Below are 21,570 nucleotides of genomic sequence, written 5' to 3' on the forward strand. Positions count from 1 at the left end.
TTTAGGTAGATGAAATTTCCATCTTGGGATTGAGATAATTATTATTTACTTAATTATTGATGAGATAAATTGAAAATAACATAAATAATTAATTACTTTAATTATCAATGATAATATTTTTTAAACATATAAATATCTTTAAAATGACTAATTATATATGAACAATTCACCGTCAACATTCTAAACCAACAATTAAGGTTTAATTTTTTCTATTCAGACTATAATGAATTTTAAAAAATAAAAAAACTAATTTAATAAAATGAAAAAAAAAATAGACACTCTTCACATCTAAACTAGTTGTGAAAGAGTACGCACTAACACCAACGTCTGACAAAATTCACTTTCCAGCTCAAAGGAAAATTAAAGAAAAGAAAAGAAAAAGAACAAGTATGTGTCGGACCAGACCACTCTTTGGGCCGTGAATGACTGAAATCATCAAATGTCCATCCACGCACAAATGTTTGTGTGTAACACAATCTCTACCGTTCATCTCATTTCATGATGGCCCATCCAATGAAGCTGCACCGTCCGATAGAGGGTCATGGGGACACTATCTTACTGTCTTTTGCCTAGTTAAAATAGGGGACACAGATAAAGATTGTGCAATAAAAAAACCCTAACAGCGTATTGTTTTCCACGCGCCTTTCATGCAAGTAGAGTAACTATCCTCTTTTTCGTTCCTCGCAAGGCCCCAACATGTTCTGCAAATTGAAAGCGTTCAAGGTGTTCTTCTTAAATAAAAATGTATCGTAAATTGTAGTTGCATACAATGCAAGATGATGGATTTGGAAACATCCTCCGTCTTAGATGCTCTCACTACCTACATGTTGTTTCCTTATGTTGTTCTAACTTGAAAGACAATATAATTTCACATTGCATATAATTTATAGTATTCATTCATTATTTAGTGAGAAAAAAAAATAGTAAACCAAAGTGTAATAGTGATATAAGTATTGCAATTGAGCTTCGCTTAAATTGGCATTAACCATGATGATCTTCTCATCAAATTTTTTTTGTCACTTGCTTTCATTCAAGTTTTTTGCTTTATTTTGCTGACTGTCTTTTTTTATAAGTATTAATAAATTCATGTGGCCAATATAAATGACAAAAGAATACCAAATAAACAGTATCTTCAGCTTTGCTAATTTCTGTCGGTTGATGGAAAAATAATATTAAAAAACATGTCTGTGGGTAGTGTTGTTACTATGGACTTTTGTTTTTGGGGTAAAGTCCCTATGAATTTGCATTGTATACAATTCGTCACCACTTTGAATGTGATATCTGTTTTCGCTAGTTGGATAGATTTTATTTGTCTTTCGCTTCTTTATACATATATATATATATATATATATATATATATATATATATATATATATTCTTTGAAGTTTGAATTATAGTGAAAATTAGTAACTATCTTGAATTAACTATAACTATTATTGGTATTTTACTTTGCAACACAGTAATACAATAAAACAAGGGTTTAAACTTTAAAGTTTAAACTTCAATGTTTCAATGATAAATGCTATATTTTTATGAATGGATAAAATATTTATTGGTGAGACTCACAATTAGCATGTATAAAAATAAATACATGGATTCTCTTGAATGTTAGGAGAAGATAACTCATGACACTTATATTATGATGTTAGTATTATTTTTTTCATATGTCTCACTTTTATTTTATTTTTTTAGAATTTAACATAATACTGGTATTAGTTATCAGTTTTAATTAAAAATAATTATAATATGAAATATTAAAATAAAAAATATGAATTCAAAATGTATTAAAAATTATAAATATTCTTAATATAAAAAATATGTGTCTTAATCATAAACACCTTTAAACTAAATAAAGAAATCAAGAAAGTAGTGTAATTATCAGTCGGCCACTCTTCGTTGTATTACTTAGAACAAAAAATATAGTGATTAAATAGAAGAATGTTAGCATGAAATACAGAAGAATATTTAGAGTGTATTAGGTAAATTATTTTAGTATTCTGTAAGCTACTTTAACTAGTAAACTAGCTTAGAAGAAGCTGTTGCAGCAACTAATGTTGACTATAGAGAATAAACAGAAAAAGACTTAAATAGGAGTAATTTTTTGTTTCTTATAATGTATGTTGGTTTTTGTTTTAATTTTTCTTAATTTTTAATTTTAGTTTTTGCTATATTTTTATTTTAATCTCTGACATCATTATTTAATTCCTATAAAGATATAACTTTTAAATTGACATTTAGTTGTTATTATTTAAATAACATTAAATTTGTTTTTTCTGTCTATTAATCACACCATCACATAAATAAATAAATCTTTACGTCAAAAATCAAAATAAAAGAAAACAGTTCAATAAGAAACAAACAAAAAAAATTAAAAGTCCAAAACAAAAATAATCATGTACTAAACTAAGAAATTATTTAAACCATCAAAATAAAAACCAGTTTTCTGTAAACAACAAGAAAAGCGTAAAAGAGTAAGGAAAAGTTTGGGTGGCATGAGAATACTAACACTTGTCTTTCTGTTAAACTTTTGTGCTTAACTTGTGTGTGTAATTGGCATTCTCAGAAAAATATTTCACTGCCGCGTTCTACTTCCAAAGAAATATTTATATATTTACAATATAGAAACTGGTGAAAAGATATACTCGTGTTAATTTTGACTAGAATATCTTAATTAGTCTCAGGACATCACTTACTGCCTGCATTTTTTTAATTAAAGTTTTACAAATTATTTTTTTAAAATAATATCAGATGCTATTATTTTAATGATATTTTAATCTTTAATCAATTTTTATTTATTTATATATTTAGCACAAAAATAGATAATGAATTATTCAAAAGTCTATAAATGAAAATACAAAAAACTTAGTATGAGTCGTTCTTTCACCCATTTCTAAATATTGCTCATTATAAATTATATGTATGTTAGTTATAATTGATAAGTGAAATAGTATCCTAAGATATTAAAAATTAAATTTAAGATAGGAAAAATATTAATTATATATTTAATCATACATCATTACATATATTAATCTGTAAAAAAAATATTACATATATTAAATGTCGCTTAAAAAATAATGGAGACAGTAAAATTATGTCGTTGACGAACACCTATGGTTGTTGGTAACATTTATGAATGTAACATTGTAAGTATATTGTTTTGTTGTCATTGTCTGGATTCTGGAAAGAATTTCAACATGAAAAGAAGGACATGGTGGGGGTGATTGGATGCAATGGGATGGACCATGGTCTTTGGTGTCTTGAGCTTCCACGTTTCATTATGTATCACACTTTTATTTCCGTTTCTAAAACCGAAGAATTTGAAGCTTACCTTTTTTTATCTTATATGTTGGCGATACCCATCATCTTCCTTTCCAACATAAATAAATAAAAGGTAAAATTATAATTTTTATTTTCTTAATTTCTTAAATTTATAATTTTTGTTTTTTAAATTTTAATTATAACATTTAGTTTTTCTATTCTCATAAACTTGTGATTATAATCCTCTTAGTTGATTATTAACAAATAAATCTCATTAGTTGAATTATTAAATTAATTATAAATTAATCAAACTAGTAATTATTAAAAAATTAAACAAAAAAAATTATTGATCTTAATTTTTGATAACATTATACTTATCTTTTTCTCCACATACATCTTTTCTACCTCCACTATCACATACCATTCTAGATAATAACATCACTTTGTGCCTTATTTATATAGTCAATATAAATAATTTTTAAAAAAGATAATGTATCCAAAAAATTAGACTTTGTAATTTAAAAAAAAAAAGCAAGAGAAGATAGATAAGGTATACAAGAATATAAAAGAAGAGTAAAATAAGGGGAGTTGTTATATATATATATATATATATATATATATATATATATATATATATATATATATATTACACTTTAATTTTTAATACAATTTTTTTAATAATTGTGAATTAATATAAAAGTATTTGTCAGTGATATTATGACTTTTTCTACAAATTTATTATCAATAACAATTAGTTTAAAATATATACTAATTAAGTATATTATTCTAAAAAAATAAAGTTTTAAATATCTTTAGTATTATATTTTAAGAGAAAATATATTTTACATTTGAGAATGTAAAAAGTTTTACGTAGTGTATAAACATTAAAATCATATTTTAAAAAGTAAATTGAAATAAGGATTTGAAGTTATTGATGAAAGAGATAAATCATGGTAGTTAAAAAATAGAGTTACAGAAAGAAGTGACTGAAAGCAACTACAAAAATATTAGAGAAGAGGGCGTATGTATATTTTGTCTAGAAAGCAAAGATATGTATATAAAATGTATAACTTTAATTAATTATTATATTTTTTAATAATTTTTAACTGAATAATATTTTTAAAAATTTATCATTGGATCGAAATTTTTTTCACATAGTTCGTACAAAATTTCATATTAATACAAATTTTTAAAATATACTAAAATATAAATCATGTGATTACCTTGTTATTGTTATTCAATTTTGACAAATTTAGACACAAACAATCTTCACAACATGCAAATATAATTCAATAGTTGGATTGATAAAATTATATTTTATATCAAGTTATAAAATAGCCTAATAGTTTGTTGAACTATATCAGTATAATTTGATATTTCCTCGGTATAAAAGAGATTTCCTATTATAATTAAAATTATTTATTATGATTTTAATACATTTTGATGTATTGGAAATAAGGTTGATTAAACTTTTAGTCCTTTAATTTTTTTTATCATAATTTTTAATCCCTTAAATTTTTTTTGACTACTTTTAGTCCGGTATTACTTTTTTGTCAAGATTTTAGTTCTTTTAAATTTTTTTTACCTATTTTTAATATCTCATTTATTTTTGTTGTTTAAAATTAATCTCAAATATAAAAACAAACAAAAGACTATAAATTGACAAAATAAGAATTAATTTTAAACAATAAAAATAAATGAGATATTAAAATAGATAGAAACTTTTAAAAAGATTAATAATTCTCACAGAAAAAAATAATGAAGGACTATAAAAGTTATAAAAAAATTTAAAAAATTTAAAAATCGGAATCTAAAGAAATTTAAAAGACTAAAACTTATTTAATCCTCAGACATATTTGTTTATTATTAATTTCATTTATAATATAATTTATATATTTTAAAATATAAGTCTAATTTAAACAGAAATATAAAAAGAAAATTAAAACAAATTAATCAAAGACCATATGTGGCCTTCGTTTTTAATTTTCTATCCCTTTTAGTGGCCAGATAAGAGTACATATGATAGTTATCTTATTTTATAATTTCTTGTTTGTTGGGTCGTTAAAATATGATAGTAGTATCCTATCAGAACTCAGAATTACTTTTTACATTATTCTTTTTTACAGTAGTAATATATTACGGTGATATTAATCCAGCGTCGTTTTCCTGCCGAAAATGGAAATAACTCAAACAAGGGTGGTACATCTTGTTTGTTTTTGCAGTATATTAATCCATATTTTGCAAATTCACTAGCGGAATTGGTTTCCAGTACAATTAAATGTCTCATTTAAAGATTTACGTGTATTTTAAAATTATGAACATCAAAGTAGCAAAGTGAGCTACGATACTATTTTATATTTAAAAAAATTATGCTGCCCAAAATATTTATTTTGGGAATGTAACACAATGTAGCGGATATGATTAAATTTGAGTTGCCACAAACGAAGGAACACCAATGCCATATTTCCATATCCACACTTGACAACTGCTCCCATAATTGTTTAGTCAAGTTAAATTAAATGGTTTCTTAAAGACAATTATACTACTTTTTTTTAAAATAATTAATTTTCCTCCTTTAGGGTTATATTTTTTAGAAAAGAAAAGGAAAGAAGCTGGGTTCAGTCTTGAGTACTCAGTGGAGGTTATAACACTTGCTAGTTTGTTTATCACTCACTCACTCACTCTTTGAAATGGGTAAACAAGTATTGAATTCCTTTCCTCTCATCGTTTTCTTCTTCATTTTGTTTTCCACTGTTTCCGCTGATGAAGTTTCCAAGACCTTCATCTTCCGCGTGGATTCCCAATCCAAGCCCACCGTGTTCCCCACTCACTACCATTGGTACACCTCCGAGTTCGCCCAAGAAACCAGCATCCTCCACTTATACGACACCGTTTTCTGCGGCTTCTCCGCAGTGCTCACAAGCCACCAAGTCGCGTCCATAAGCCAACACCCTTCCGTCCTCGCCGTCTTCGAAGACCGCCGCCGCCAGCTCCACACCACGCGCTCCCCGCAGTTCCTCGGCCTCCGCAACCAGCGCGGCCTCTGGTCCGAATCCGACTACGGCTCCGACGTCATCGTCGGAGTCTTCGACACCGGCGTCTGGCCGGAACGCCGCAGCTTCTCCGATTTGAACCTCGGCCCCATTCCCCGCCGCTGGAAAGGCGCGTGCGAAACCGGCGCCAGTTTCTCTCCCAAAAACTGCAACCGCAAGCTCATCGGCGCCAGATTCTTCTCCAAAGGCCACGAAGCAGGTGCGGGTTCCGGCCCTCTCAATCCGATTAACGAGACCGTCGAATTCCGATCCCCTCGCGACGCCGATGGCCACGGCACCCACACCGCCTCCACCGCCGCCGGACGCTACGCCTTCCAAGCCAGCATGTCCGGCTACGCAGCTGGAATCGCAAAAGGCGTTGCTCCCAAAGCGAGATTGGCGGTTTACAAAGTTTGCTGGAAAAATTCCGGTTGCTTCGACTCCGACATCCTCGCCGCCTTCGACGCCGCCGTGAACGACGGCGTGGATGTCATTTCGATTTCCATCGGTGGCGGTGACGGTATTGCCTCCCCATATTATCTCGACCCCATCGCAATTGGATCCTACGGTGCCGTTTCAAGAGGAGTGTTCGTGTCTTCTTCCGCCGGAAACGATGGTCCCAGCGGAATGTCAGTGACGAACCTTGCTCCATGGTTAACAACAGTGGGCGCAGGCACCATTGATCGTGAATTCCCCTCACAGGTGATTCTGGGCGACGGTCGGAGACTCTCCGGCGTGTCGCTCTACGCCGGAGCAGCTTTGAAGGGGAAAATGTATCAACTTGTATACCCTGGGAAATCAGGAATTCTTGGAGACTCACTCTGCATGGAGAATTCGCTAGATCCGAGCATGGTGAAGGGTAAGATAGTGATCTGTGATAGAGGAAGTAGTCCGAGGGTTGCAAAGGGGTTAGTGGTGAAGAAAGCCGGCGGCGTGGGGATGATTCTCGCCAACGGAATCTCCAACGGTGAAGGACTCGTCGGAGACGCTCATCTTCTCCCAGCATGCGCTGTTGGTGCCAACGAAGGAGACCTAATCAAGAAGTACATCTCCTCTTCAAAAAACCCCACAGCCACTCTTGATTTCAAAGGCACTATCTTAGGAATCAAACCGGCGCCGGTTATAGCTTCTTTCTCAGCGAGAGGACCCAACGGTTTAAACCCTGAGATACTTAAACCGGATTTGATTGCTCCCGGTGTGAACATCCTCGCGGCTTGGACCGAAGCTGTCGGCCCGACCGGTTTGGACTCTGATACGAGGAGAACCGAGTTCAACATCCTGTCTGGTACCTCCATGGCTTGCCCTCACGTGAGCGGCGCCGCGGCTTTGCTCAAATCGGCTCACCCTGATTGGAGCCCCGCCGCCATAAGGTCCGCCATGATGACCACCGCCACCGTCCTCGACAACCGTAACAAAACCATGACCGACGAAGCCACCGGGAACAGTTCCACGCCTTACGATTTCGGCGCTGGCCATCTTAACCTAGGAAGAGCCATGGATCCTGGTTTGGTGTATGATATCACAAACAATGATTATGTTAATTTCCTTTGCGGTATTGGCTACGGGCCTAAGGTGATTCAGGTGATCACTCGCGCGCCGGCGAGTTGTCCGGTGAGAAGGCCGGCGCCGGAGAATCTGAATTACCCTTCCTTTGTTGCTTTGTTTCCTGTTTCGTCGAAGAGGGTGGCTTCCAAGACGTTCATACGGACCGTGAGCAATGTGGGGCCCGCGAACTCTGTTTACCGCGTAAGCGTGGAGGCGCCCGCAAGTGGGGTGACCGTGAAGGTGAAGCCGTCGCGGCTCGTGTTCTCGGAGGCGGTGAAGAAACGGAGCTATGCGGTGACGGTGGCGGGGGATACCCGGAACCTGAAGATGGGTCAGTCCGGGGCGGTGTTCGGGTCGCTGACGTGGACGGATGGGAAGCACGTGGTTCGGAGCCCCATTGTCGTGAGTCAAATAGAACCGTTATAGAGCCTCGATCATGTCCGTTTTGGTCGATGCGGCGCGTGGCTTGTGACTTTCTTCTTTAAGCTGCCACGACTAATATAAAAAGACAACAGTCAACACAAATATTTTGTATTTTCTTCTTTCCTTCTTTTTCATTTTTAACTTAGGATTGTGTCTTGTTAGAGTGAAAAAGGTTGGACTTGTAATCCGTTGTTGTACTTTTTTTTAATAAGTTTTTTTTTTCTTGGGTTTAATTTAGATTCACCTTGTATTTATAGACAGACTTTTAGGGGTCTACGTCTATCTATACTTATAAAATTATAGGAGAAATCATAATTTGTGATATTTATTTATGTTAAGTTTTCATTATTTAATTTTAACCACGTTTGATTTGAAAATATGTTTTCTATTGCAGCATATTCTGTTTTCTCTGTTGTTGATTAGTTACTATTGCAATCTTAAGTTTGTAGTTTATGCTGCCAATGTTACACTATTTTAAACAAAGCATTCATTATGACAGGAACCTAGATTCGTTGTCTAATACTATACTTCTATTCTATCAATCTATCCCCTCCTCCTCTCTCGATTCTGTTTTCCATAATTAGATGTGCACGTAAGCGGAAAAAAAAAGTTGAAGTTAATTTTAAGTATCAAGAATGAGGTTTGAATTCTCTTATGTGACATTTCTATCTATGTATGACATTTTTTGTCTAGTTAAATTTTATTGTTTAGAATGGTGGATCTATTATGACATTTTTGTCTAGTAAAGTTTTAGTCCTTAACTAAAAATAAAGAGAGAATGTAAATAATAAAGAAAAGAGGCATCAGAATTTATTTCTCTAAGAATGAAACCCTAAAAAAAATATCTAAAATGATATATTTTTTTATTAAAGATGTTTAATTATTATAACTTATGTTTTTAACATAATAAATATTTTGTATTAAAAATAAATAAATTTTAAATATTTCAAATTACTCTTAAGGTAGGATGTTAATAAAATCTTATTATAAATATTTCAAACGAAGACATTAATAGTCAAAGATTTTAGACCTAAACGTTAGACCTGGAACATTATCTTTTGATAATTAAAGTTTTTTCCCCCAGTCTTTAACTTTTTAATGTTCTATTTATCACTTTTTTAGTGAGATTATTGGTATTTCATCACTTTTCATGGTTTTACTTTTATTTATTTTCTTAATTTTATTTTTTCGTTATAAGTTGAACTCCATTTTTCGTAGTATATGTTTGAATTTCCGACAAGAGGATCTTTGTGAGTAAAATGAGTTTGAGATTATATTTGGTTATCCCAAAAGTATGTTTAAGAATAGAAATTTATTCGAAAATTCAGCTTTAAAAAAATAAGACTTTTGGGATATTTTTACAAACATAAGTTTTTAAACTTTATGTTAAACAACTGTAAAAAAAATCTTTATTTTAAACAAGTAATGCACTTCCTCTATTTTTAACCCTTTATTCCCTCTTTTTCCATTTTTTGCAAGTTGCAAGGCTTATTACAAGGTAAGGTTTACCTTGGACAATAAAAGGCTATGTCCCATGGCCATGCGTCTATCCTACAAAACCGGCATCAAGTTCATTATCACTTACGAGAATTCCACTTTATTGTATATTGTCTCCCATGCGTTTCTTTTTCCTCTGTTTCCATGCGTATTCGTTGAAAGCTGAGTGAAACACGTGCGGAGTGTGGACAAACACTAATTATAATAAGCAGTCATTAATTTATATTATTGTAATTATTTTGTGTGTTTTCATATATTCTTTAGTGAGTGTAATTGGAACTTGGAAGGTATAGATCGTTTGGAAAGTGCACTTAACAAGGAAGTAGAATAAAAGAGAGAAACAGTAATTTACACAAGTAATCACAATGATAAAAAAAAATGCAAAAATGTTTACTCAAAATCCCCTTTATATAGTTATGGATATAAGAACGTTACCAATAACAAATCGAATTCACTACGTCATTAGGTTTGGTCTTTACTCAATTCCCAATATATTCTCCGGTCAAATGTATAAAAATATTACAAAAGTTGTATACAATTGATAGATAACATGTTTCTTTCATATATATATATATATATATATATATATATATATATATATATAAAAGTTTGTAGTAAAAATATTTTTTTTTTATAATTTTTATAACTTGAAAGAAATTAAAGTTTAATTGTTAATTAAGAGATATCTCAATGTTGAATCAACTCAAGCCTCCCCTCATGGTAATTATTGGAACACGTATTTTCCTTTTTAGAATATATCAAAAAAAAATTTGGCTATTAAGGAATTAACTATATCAATTTTACTAATTTTAAACATTATAAAGATTAGTATCCAAGAATAATTAAATGCTTTTTATTTGCGTTTTTTTTATTAAATATGATAACATTTTGGTATTCTTAGGTATTAGTATATTTATTGATGATTTTCTCAGAAATAAATTTGAAATTTTACTCGTTGGATTAAGAGTATATAATCACATACATATTGTATAGGCTTAAATTTTGATGATTCTATTTTACCAAAATCACAATTTTAATTTTCCTTATTTTAAAATAGATATTTGTTTTTCTATTTTAAAAAAATTATAATTTTGATTCAATACTTAATTTTTTTACATTTTAATTAATTAAATTATTTTTATAGTACATTAAATGAATATATATGTTAAGTTTAAAGTTGAATTGAACTAAAAATAAAATAAATAAAACAAGGACAAAATTCATAATTAAACTTAAATTATAAATTTTTTAAAATAGGATATGGGACAAAAATTGTATTTAAATCTATTATAGTCAACCAGCAATTTCAAATTTGATCTTGTATTGTTTTTCCTTTCCTTTTATCTCTTTCTGCTTGCTTTATACTTTTGTTACAGGCGTACCAGAGTCCTGACTTCTTACACCTATTATATACAATATTCCTGTTAAGAATAAGGTTCTCTGGATTTTGATTCCATGAAGAGAAGGACAATAGCACAAGAACCTAGAGTATAGGGTCCACACATAAATGAAGTTTTCGTTTGCTCTAAATTATTTATTTCAGCTTCGTTAAGGGCATGTAATCTTCGTTTGCTCCTGAGAGTATAGAGATATATGTTGGAGTGTTCTTAATATTTTATTGTATTCAGAGAGTCCTTTTTATTTTTTGAAGGAATTCAGAGAGTGTTCTTAATGTAGTGAAAGATGCAACTGGGTTTGAAGAAAGTCCATTAAGTCGCTAAGTAGTGATGAAGAATGTCTTAATGGAGCCTATTTTAGTGGAGGCCCAAATAATCAAACACTGATGAAGTTCTTTGGGCTCGTTGTTGGGTCCAATGTTTTCATAGTTTGGGCTATGGCCCATCATTTTTCCTTAATAACCAAACTACGCGGGAATCGCCCTCTAAGAATCTGGATTGTTCTCAGTTCATTCCTAGTTTCTTAAACAGAAAGTAACTGTAAGCAAAACTGGCACTCCGAGGTGATGGCAGTGTCCGTGGTTGTTACACGTCTTTCCCACCGCCACGTGTTTCCGTTTCTTCGGCACGTCGGTTTTGTCTTTATATTATTTAAATTTAAATGCTCAACTTAATCTCTCTCTCTCTCTCTCTATATATATATATATATATATACACATTCGTATTCGTGTTCCTTCGTTCTTCACTTCACAATTCACAATCAATCACATTTCAAAGGCATGTTTTTTCAACAAAGTTCATTCTACCCACGAGTCGATTCAACAAACCCAGACGCTAATTCTCCCTTCTCTAACCCCGCACCATCTTCTTCTTCTTCTTCCATTTATCCCTCAGTGGAAACAACAGAGAATCTCATTTGGGAAGAGCCAAACACGACTACAGAAGAAGCCATGGAAAACGTTCTGGTCACGGTCCCGGGTGCGATTCTGCATCTGATAGAAAAGGATTCCAGCGTGCACCTTGCTTCGGGCGACCTCACCATATCGACCCTCGGAGAAGGCGACAAAGTGGTGGCGGTTCTGGCATGCGTCGGCGATCAGGTTCAGTGGCCGTTGGCGAAAGACGTGTCGGCGGTGAAGCTGGATGAGTCGCACTACTTCTTCACGGTCCAGGTCCCACAGGAGCACGGGGAGGAGAAGGGATTCGAGGTGTTGAATTACGGTTTAACGGTGGCGGCGAAGGGACAAGAGAGGGTGCTGAGGGAACTGGACGAGGTTCTGGACAAGTACAGCTTTCTGTCGAAGGAGAAACTGAAGGGGGTTGGAGGTTGGGAAGTTTTGGATGGTTCAGTTTCGACGGAGACATCGCCGGAGGAGTTACAAGGATCGGAAGAGAGGAAGGAAGTGGTGGAGGAGCGTTCTGGGGCATACTGGACGACGTTGGCGCCAAACGTGGAGGATTACAGTGGGAGTTTCGCGAGATGGATTGCAGCAGGGTCGGGGCAAGTGGTTAGGGGGATTCTGTGGGCTGGGGATGTGACTGTGGACAGGTTGAAGTGGGGGAATGATTTCTTGAAGAAGAGGTTGGAGCCTGGTTCACACTCCCAGGTTAGTCCTCAGGCACTGGAGAGCATCAAAAGGGTTAAGAAGTTGACCAAGATGTCTGAGAAGGTTGCCACTGGTGTCCTCTCTGGGGTTGTCAAGGTGTCTGGATTCTTCACAAGTTCTGTAGTCAACTCCAAAGCTGGAAAGAAGTTCTTTAGCCTTCTTCCAGGGGAAATTGTCCTTGCTACCATGGATGGATTCAGTAAGTTATTTATATTCGTTATCATAGCTGTTTTATGGGGTTCAGCATAGTTTTTTTTTCTTCTTATAATTTCTTTTGGCGGTGATATGCAGATAAGGTTTTGGATGCTGCAGAAGTAGCTGGAAGGAATGTCATGTCCACTTCATCAGTTGTGACCACCGGCCTAGTTTCGCATAAGTAAGTTCCTTCGTTCTCTATTCTCAACACTAACATAATTGAATGGCCTCAATGATAAAAAAACAGTTCATTACTGCTGTTGGCTGTTTTGCTTTTAAAATCGGACAAGCCCTTATTTCTGTAGGTTGCATGTAATTAACCTGTGCAAGAAGCATCTTGATGTGGTCTTTTTTGTTGTTGTTAGATATGGAGAGGAAGCAGCACATGTTACAAATGAAGGCCTTGACGCAGCAGGGCATGCGATTGGGACAGCTTGGGCCGTGTTCAAACTTGGGAAGGCACTCAACCCCAAGAGCGCAATCAAGCCAACAACACTAGCTAAAGCTGCTGCTGAAGCAAGTTCAGCTAGACTGAAGGCTAAGAAATAAGGCACGGCAACAAAAGAATCAGGATCCCCCCAGCACTCTCCATATAGAATTCTAGTTTGTCTGTTTATTGATATAATCAATCTTCCTTGTGATTAGGATTTATAGTTAATGTTGACGTTTCTTTTCATCTAGAGTTCTGTTTTTATTCAAGTCCTTCGCCGAATTTGCGATATTGAATTCCATTTATTTTTTTCCCCTTTCTTCTCTACCGATATAAATTGCATAATCATGGTTGGAAGTGGATCAAGTTATGTTTGTAGTTGAATGGTATAACCAAGTCTCTTTCTAGCTAGCAGCAACCTCTATTCAATTATTAGAATTTCGTAAATAACAGAAATAAACAGTGATGTCAATGAAACCTTAAACGTACAATACATCAAATTTTAAAATTCTAAAATTTAAGGGATGCCAGAGAGGTGGAACAAATCTAACTAAAGAAATGAAATGACAAAAGGAAGAAATACCATGGACTGAGGAGAAGAAACAAGTATTATTATGACTAAAGAAATAACACCTTCAAAGACTTTTATTCCTTGTAAAATAACACACATACACAGACTGTATACGTCCAAATCTGAGGTATATTATGTCCAATTATCACTTTTTTCCTCAAATCAAGTTGCTCTAACAGCAGCAGGCATGGAACGTATATACTTTAATTTCACAAACTAACTTATCATTAGTTTTGTATAAAAATATCATATGTTCAAACACTTCTAGCTATTTCTTACGGCCTTGATTTAATAACTAGTTTTAAATGGCTTGTAAGTCTTGAGGTCCAAAACCACCCCTGCCATGGAACCAACTGCAGCTAACAATGAAATGATGAGGCAACTGGCACTAAGTAACTGAAGTCCAAGCCAGCGACTGGTCCATCGTCCAATCTTCTTTTGCGAAATATACATGTCAATAGGGAAATAAACTGTCAAGGGCCAGAACCCAAAAGCGCCAAGTATTCCAACCACATCGTTGAAAAAAGGCATGAGCATGGCTATGAGGGTCGTCAACAGCACAAAAATGGTCCTCCATACTAAGCGGAAGAAGTTGAGTTGGTACACACCAAAGCAGGGAATGGGTATATCATATTCTGCGGTGACAAAATTGCTCTTTGGCCATTTACGTGCACTCCATTTTTCCACAAATGCAAATAAGGGCTGGGAAAAAACCTGGAATAATATATACATTTCATAAATAAATGTATTCAAAATTAAAGCAACGCAAACCAAATGATACTGACACAAACTGTAACATGATAATGGTAAAAAGTTTTCACAAGTTGTATCAAGTCTTTGAAATAAGATACTAGTCATTATTCCTTGAAACAATGTACTATACTAATCATCAAGTCCTAATATGGCACCATGTAATTGTTATGGTTTAATTAAATTTTAGTCACAATCTTCTGATAGTGTGTCTAGGAAATCTGTATATAATTAGATTTTCTATGAGATGCAAAGCACAACCCAATTAAGGCAAGATCATTATAAGTTTATATTCGATCAATTCTCTCTTTATTTTTCATTTCTTGTCTACTGCTGCCTGCTCAGAAGTTCTTGAGCCCATCATAATTCTTGCGTCAATATGTAGACTTTACAACAGATATATAAGTAGCATTGAAGGATCATATATATGATATAATACCTGGTATGCCCCAACTAGGTGGATAACAATTGCAAGGTTGGCAATGTCCAGAAGCCAGTAAGGGTTATAGAACCCAAAACCAGTCAAGAGGTTTCCAGGTGCATTATCTCCGAAGGCTGCATAACCCATGCATCCACAGAGTAAATAGAACACTGTAGTAACTGCGATGCTCAAAGTTGTGGCCTTTCTCATGGTCTTGTGCTCTGCAGGAGGAGATTTTATGGTGTCCTGCAACAAAACCAAATTGTTTCTTAATTCCCATGCAATATTAATTATTAATCATTGTGTGAAGACTACGTATTAGTATTATGATTGGCCATATCTGAGTTGAGTTACCTGAATTTCGATGAGGATAATGGAAAAGGAGTATGCAAAGGCCATTGCCCCGAGAGCTTGTAAACTCCTCCATATTTTCTGTGTGCTAGTGACTGTTCCGGCTTGTGTTACTGTGCCAATGCTAATTCCCATCAGGCTTCCTTTGAAACTTTTATTTTCTGCAAGATGAAAAACAAATTCACAAGTTAGGCAAAGAACTAATTAAACAATGGTTTAAGGCTGCCTGTATGTAAATGTTAAATCTGCTTACCTGCTACTTTGGCCACGCCAAGACTCAATCCAACTGAAGAATAAGTGAAGGACATGATAGCTGCAACTATGGATAGCCACCACACCTGATCAAAGTCTGGGATTTGGGAAAATATCACTTCTGCTATTCCGAATGTTATCATATACCCATTGCTTGACATGTGGCAGGGATCTTTTCCATGACTGCTGTGATAACAATTCGACCTTTTTATGGCCCTGAGACACAGGCACAAAAGTCGTCAAGAATAAATTAACATGACAAATATATATATATATATATATATATATATATATATATATATATATCAAGCGGAAAATCATACTGACAAGAAAGAATAACTAAAGTCGCTACTTATGTTTGAACTCACATCATACTGACAGAGGCAGCAATGGTGTATCCAATTGCAACTCCAAACAGATTGATATATTGGATGAGGCCACATAACTTGACCTTTTTTCCTCCTGAAATACAAAAGGAATGGCATGATGTATGCACACTTTTTGTGGTTACATTACATATATACTAATAATAACATGTTGTTAATTAATACCCAAGATGGAGTTGACTGCCTCCATGTAGGTGTAATTTCTGTGTCCAGTAACGGAGTCACCGGTCCTGTAACACTGTGTTAATAGGTTGGAAGTGTAGAGATTGACGACGGCAAAGAGAAACATGACAATAGGTCCAGCAACCCAACCAAGCTGAGCAACCGCCCATGCTAGTGAAAGGACTCCTGAGCCTATCACAGCAGTGATGATATGAGCAGTTGCCATCCAAAATGTTCCTGCAACACCACAACATAACAACATTCCGCTTCATGTGTCACCTTCAGGATTGCTACCGTTTTATGTATTAAGAGAGACAACTTTTACTTTTTATTGTAAAAACTATAACAACATATTTCTGCCTGTCTTGCATGAATTATGATGGTGATAAAAACTTCTTTTCAGCTACCAAATTAATGGTGCGAGCGAGCGCTTGAGATTGATTTATATAGTTGAAATTATATCAAATTCATGTATGTAATTTAATCTAGCCGGTACTTGATTGAATGCTAGCTTTGATATTAAAGTATAGCTGACCTGTTCTCTTCAAGCGACCATCATCATCGAAGCACTTGGAATAGTTAGACTGGATATTCATCGCTTCGGTCTCCGTTTGGGTATTATTGGGTCGCACTTCAACTTGTAAGTAGTGCCTGACATTATGCCTCTCTTCTATCTGTTGTAAACAATTGAACGTACATCAATCAACGTGACTAGCTAACATCTCAAAGCAGAAAAAGCGTATGATACTCAAATATATGTAGATTCCTTTGCACTTACAATTCCTTGGTGGATTCTGCTAGGAAGGGTTCTACTTCTTGGCAACATGGCTGTGAAAAGTAGCTCAACACCGAGGGGAAAACTAAGAAGAAAGGTGAATGAGAGGGATGCTTCTAAAAGATGAAAATGAACGGGATTTTATAGCTATAGGAAAAGACGGTGTCTATACGGTCCACATCTTCAAAGGTTTAGTTTTACTGGCTAGCTCACTCCAGTATTAGGACCAATGAGATAGCAAACTGCCACTTAACCGAGTGAGTGCATGGATGGATGGGATGGGACCCAGAGATGGTCCAATTTTTTTGTCTTTATTTGGACGGAAGATAAATAAGCTCTTCATGAATAATGAAACTTGAATAATATTTAGAGCGATTCAATCTTAACTTTATCATATTTAACACTTGTGTTTAATTACTTAGGTAGATGGTTGAATAGAAACAAGTTTATATATATATATAAAGAGAAAAAGGTGGTGATAGATTTTTCTTATTGGCATCCAGCATGGAATTTTTTAATAATAAAGGACAATTACCTGACCTATATTGGGTCTTCGGATTAAATTATTCAATATGTTAAAATCGATTGCTAACAATTTTGTATATCCTAAAACTACTAATGATTTTACTTCTTTAAGTAGGTCCATATTCAACTTTCTGATATAACCAGATGACGTACGTCAACGACAACACTTCGAGTTGAGCAAACTACATTGTTATCATTTCATTTCTTCTTAAGCTGCCTAGCTCGTCAAATTAATAAACCCCCGGTTCTTGCTGCCTTCTCTAATTCTCTTATCATTAGAACACGACTTAAAGCTCAAACAAATCTTTTTTTATTATTTAAATTGGGAAAGCCTACTTACACATGGGATAAAGAAAAGGAACAACGTTTTTGCACACTGTAATACATGTACCAAGGAAAAAAAAGTTTAAATTGTGACTCTAGCACTAGAAGAAGGTGTCAGGGTGACTATGATTGCACCATCATGAACAGCACACTCGGTGTTAACATCACATAAGAACTGTATCAATTTGTCTGTTTGTTTTTAGACCAAGGTCCTGTCCAAGTCCAATCAGGTAAAATATTATACAGGCTCTCTGCTCGTACTTCAGAGTAAAATGAGAGAATACTGTGTGAAGTATGAGCAAAACGCCTTTTTTCAAGTGTTGACGACGAATCAACACCTCAAGAAAAGTGTTTCAGGGTTACTTACATACTAAAGGGTTGACTACAAAAACTGAGTTAAACGTAATAGTGTGAATTGTGGAGCCATTGAGACATTGAATCTTAGCAAGCTGAGATCCCACGCCAATTATAAATATAGCTGATGTAATCCTTGTAAGGCTGAGGTCTGAGGCAATCTTACAATTTTATGGGGTTAGAGTTATGCAGTCATAGCTAGATTGAAGAAGAAGGGGAAGAATTTTTATAAACTTGTGTTATTTTGTTCATTTTAGGAGGAGAGCAAAAATTTTCGTCAACTACTTTTTGTTTCGCCATTTTGTCTCTCATTGGTCTAGTTCGGACGAGAGGGCGGGCCTGCATGGAATCACCAAGCTCCAAGCCTACTAGCAATCCTCAAGTAAAGCAATTAGTAACTAGACGTGATAGTAATTTGTTAGCCAAAACAAAAGTTCAGGGCATGAAATATTACCAATACATTGAAATAGGTGAAAAGCTTTTGTGAATAATGAGCGACTCGGAATGGATAATCATATTCATTTATACTCTAATGTTACTTTTCATTTGTAATTAAAAAAGAAACAGTACGTAATAAGTCGTGATTGTGGAGAAAGATGTTTGATATTGGTGGAGGGAGGGAAAAGATAAACATGGAAGCACAAGTGTGAGATGTTGGAGAAGATGCTAATAAAATAATTAGTTTCATGAAAATAGCCCTACAGGCACCCAAGATGGGGTCTCGTCATTCTGGTTGACGAAGAGGTCAAGACAAGTACTCAAGTATGCTCCTGATTAACTCCAAAAAGAGAGACGTGCTTGTGGATCCAAGCGTGTTCCTGGACTTACCACTCAGACCCAAAAATTCTACTAATTTAATTTATAATATTAACTATTTTTAGACTAAAAATATGTTTAATTAAAATAAGCTAGAAAATATATTAATAAATGATTAGAGGAGAGAAAATTATTAATAACAAATGATACTATCAATTAAATTAATTACTTTTTCTTAATTTTAATAAATTAGATAATTAAATCTAACTGAGAAAGGGAGTAGAACATTTCATTTTTCTTGTTATGGCGTAGGAAGGAAGAAAAATTCAAGTTTGATGAATGGCCATTAATTTACTCCAGTTATTCCTTTAATTATATGAGTAAATAATATATGCATTAAATAATATTATGATCAATTTATTGAATTTTAATTTATAATAATTTTATTAAAAGTTATACCATCAATGATAATATAATTTTTATTATTATAGATATTCACTTGAAAAAAAAAATCAAAAGCTATTATTAAACAGTTGGAGTAATTGTTCAAATGGAAGCAAATCATTTACTGCAACAAAATAAAGTGCCTCTATATGTAGTTCTCAAAAATAAAGTGACAATTGAAAAGGTGAACTTATATCTCAATATCTTATCTTAATACAAATAAATTATATATAATAAAAAAATCTAACGGATAGAATAACCATATATATAAACTGAGATTCCGAATCTTAAACATAGTAGTACAATAACATAAGTATTACTATTTCATCCAACTACTATACCAAAAAAAATTCCTTTTCAGAAATTGTACAAACATTGTCCCACAGAACATGCTACAAGATCAAACCGTAGTTCCAGCCAATGTCGCAGGCTACATGTACAAGGGCATTGCCTTTGTAAATAAGACAAAGAAATCGGGCTCAACAAATAATTTGCCTTAACCCAACATCCCATTTTAATAACTATTTAAGCTCCTCAAGCATGTTTGTCTTATAGAAACCCTAACCAAGATAGATCTTTCTGCCTAGATAGGAAATGATCCACATACATATTAATTAATCTTAATGAAAGAGTTTGGCGAAGCTAAGCAAGTTGTTGAAGTATTGAAAGTGTTTGGAATACAACTCGTCCGCTAAAAAAAGCTTCAAAGTATCTTAAATGGTGTTTGGGTCCCCTTAAACTAATTCATTCTGTCACTTCCATATCTTAAAACCACTATGACCAAAATATAAAACAAACTGACACACTGAATCTTCCTTGTCTCCTGCCACAAATGACAAATCCATAAAAGAGAACCCGAAACTTAGTTCGGCCTAAAGATACCTAAAATTAATTTTATAATATTTGAATTGCTAATCACAAATTTTACATTACATTAAAATAGTCGATAATTCAGAACTGTTGAATGAAGAGTACTTGTATTTTATCTTGATATATCAAACTTAAAATATAAATTTAAAATCTGAAAATATCTTGGATATCTATATAATAATCTACACCTAGAGAGATAAAAGAGAGAGAAACAACACATGTAATAAGTAGTATATAATATAATAAGAAGAGAGATCACATGTAATAAGTAGTATATAATATAATAAGAAAGATTAAAAGAATTAAGGAATATTAATAGAGTTTGTAAAGTTTGGATGTCCAAAACTTATTACTCTTAAAATTTAAATCATCCAATTTTCTTCCATGGCATGTCTATCTTTGATGTGAAGTTTTTTTTTTTTTTCATAATCAAACGGTTATGTGCATTTATTTATTTATTATTTCTAGGTAAGATTTCACGGGTGCTTTCTAACTCATTGGGTCAGAACCTAATCTTGCTCATAACAAGTGACTGTCGCTGGCCCAAGGAAATTTTATACAAGGTGGGAATTGGATACGAATTCTCTCGCTAAATAGATTTTTTTCACTCATATAAACGCAACTCCATCTTACACCATTGTGTGTCTTTGGATTTTTATTCTATTATTTGGTTTGATGTTAAAATTGTATTAAAAAAAAGTTAAGAGACTAAAAGTATGAATGTAAAAAAAATAAAGAGACTAGAAATAAGGATAAAAAAGAAGTTAAGGGATCATAGAAAATCAAAAACTTTTTTTTTAGGGAAAGAAAATCAATAACTAAAAACAAAATTTTAAAATATTTGAGAATTAAAAAGATAGTAAATTCTTTCTTCTAAAATCATTTAATGTCTTCTTTAGTCTTAAGTCCTAATTCATAATAGTGTTGTCTGGTTTCAGTCTATTTTTGTTTCTGGGGTCTGGGATTTCAGTACTTCCAACACAGAGGTTCCAATCGTAATGAACTACAAGACTTTTATTTCCTAGACTTTATTTTTTGCTTCCTACAACTCCCAAAAGACATGAACAGACACAAATATCCCTCCCTCTCGCAAGCCCAGCCTCCATGCAATACCACCATCAACCCAAACACTGTTGCTGCAACCACCTAAAATACTCTGGAAAGGCCTATGGGGGTGCAGCAAATAAAAAGGGAGGTGCTTGAGGTAAAATCCTGAACTTGGGTAGTTGTAGGGGTCCAAAGAAA

The 21,570-nt window shown here is 33.7% G+C and overlaps 3 protein-coding genes across 3 annotated transcripts; 2 read left to right on the forward strand and 1 right to left on the reverse strand.

Annotated features, from left to right (window-relative positions):
* The first annotated feature begins 5,712 nt into the window (after positions 1–5,712).
* Positions 5,713–8,590, forward strand: LOC100778492 (subtilisin-like protease SBT1.6). The gene has a single exon (XM_003538937.5). It carries the CDS (start codon positions 5,949–5,951, stop codon positions 8,259–8,261), a length of 2,313 nt encoding a protein of 770 aa, XP_003538985.1. The 5' UTR covers positions 5,713–5,948; the 3' UTR covers positions 8,262–8,590.
* A 3,052-nt stretch (positions 8,591–11,642) lies between these two features.
* On the forward strand, positions 11,643–13,634 carry LOC100802385 (protein EARLY-RESPONSIVE TO DEHYDRATION 7, chloroplastic). The gene is made up of 3 exons (XM_003537757.5): positions 11,643–12,958; positions 13,051–13,135; positions 13,320–13,634. The coding sequence occupies exons 1-3, from the start codon at positions 11,932–11,934 to the stop codon at positions 13,501–13,503; spliced, it is 1,296 nt and encodes a 431-aa protein (XP_003537805.1). The 5' UTR covers positions 11,643–11,931; the 3' UTR covers positions 13,504–13,634.
* Positions 13,635–13,974: 340 nt separating this feature from the next.
* LOC100779552 (amino acid permease 4) lies at positions 13,975–17,294 on the reverse strand. The gene is made up of 8 exons (XM_006590791.4): positions 17,056–17,294; positions 16,813–16,951; positions 16,281–16,514; positions 16,098–16,191; positions 15,731–15,945; positions 15,481–15,638; positions 15,145–15,372; positions 13,975–14,669 (listed from the first exon to the last, which is right to left on the reverse strand). The coding sequence occupies exons 1-8, from the start codon at positions 17,101–17,103 to the stop codon at positions 14,244–14,246; spliced, it is 1,542 nt and encodes a 513-aa protein (XP_006590854.1). The 5' UTR covers positions 17,104–17,294; the 3' UTR covers positions 13,975–14,243.
* Positions 17,295–21,570: the final 4,276 nt, after the last annotated feature.

The sequence above is a fragment of the Glycine max genome, chromosome 11 (genome assembly GCF_000004515.6).
Source record: "Glycine max cultivar Williams 82 chromosome 11, Glycine_max_v4.0, whole genome shotgun sequence".
NCBI classification, from domain to species: domain Eukaryota; kingdom Viridiplantae; phylum Streptophyta; class Magnoliopsida; order Fabales; family Fabaceae; genus Glycine; species Glycine max.

What these genes read in the sequence shown, in the direction of transcription:
- LOC100778492 (XM_003538937.5), top strand. Translation starts at nt 5,949, where the DNA reads ATGGGTAAACAAGTATTGAATTCCTTTCCTCTCATCGTTTTCTTCTTC.
- LOC100802385 (XM_003537757.5), top strand. Translation starts at nt 11,932, where the DNA reads ATGTTTTTTCAACAAAGTTCATTCTACCCACGAGTCGATTCAACAAAC. An exon ending in TGCTACCATGGATGGATTCA is followed by an intron (nt 12,959 to 13,050) that starts GTAAGTTATTTA and finishes GGTGATATGCAG; the next exon opens with ATAAGGTTTTGGATGCTGCA. An exon ending in ACCGGCCTAGTTTCGCATAA is followed by an intron (nt 13,136 to 13,319) that starts GTAAGTTCCTTC and finishes TGTTGTTGTTAG; the next exon opens with ATATGGAGAGGAAGCAGCAC.
- LOC100779552 (XM_006590791.4), bottom strand. Translation starts at nt 17,103, where the DNA reads ATGTTGCCAAGAAGTAGAACCCTTCCTAGCAGAATCCACCAAGGAATT. An exon ending in TGGCGTGGCCAAAGTAGCAG is followed by an intron (nt 15,639 to 15,730) that starts GTAAGCAGATTT and finishes TTCATCTTGCAG; the next exon opens with AAAATAAAAGTTTCAAAGGA. An exon ending in TTATCCTCATCGAAATTCAG is followed by an intron (nt 15,373 to 15,480) that starts GTAACTCAACTC and finishes GTTTTGTTGCAG; the next exon opens with GACACCATAAAATCTCCTCC.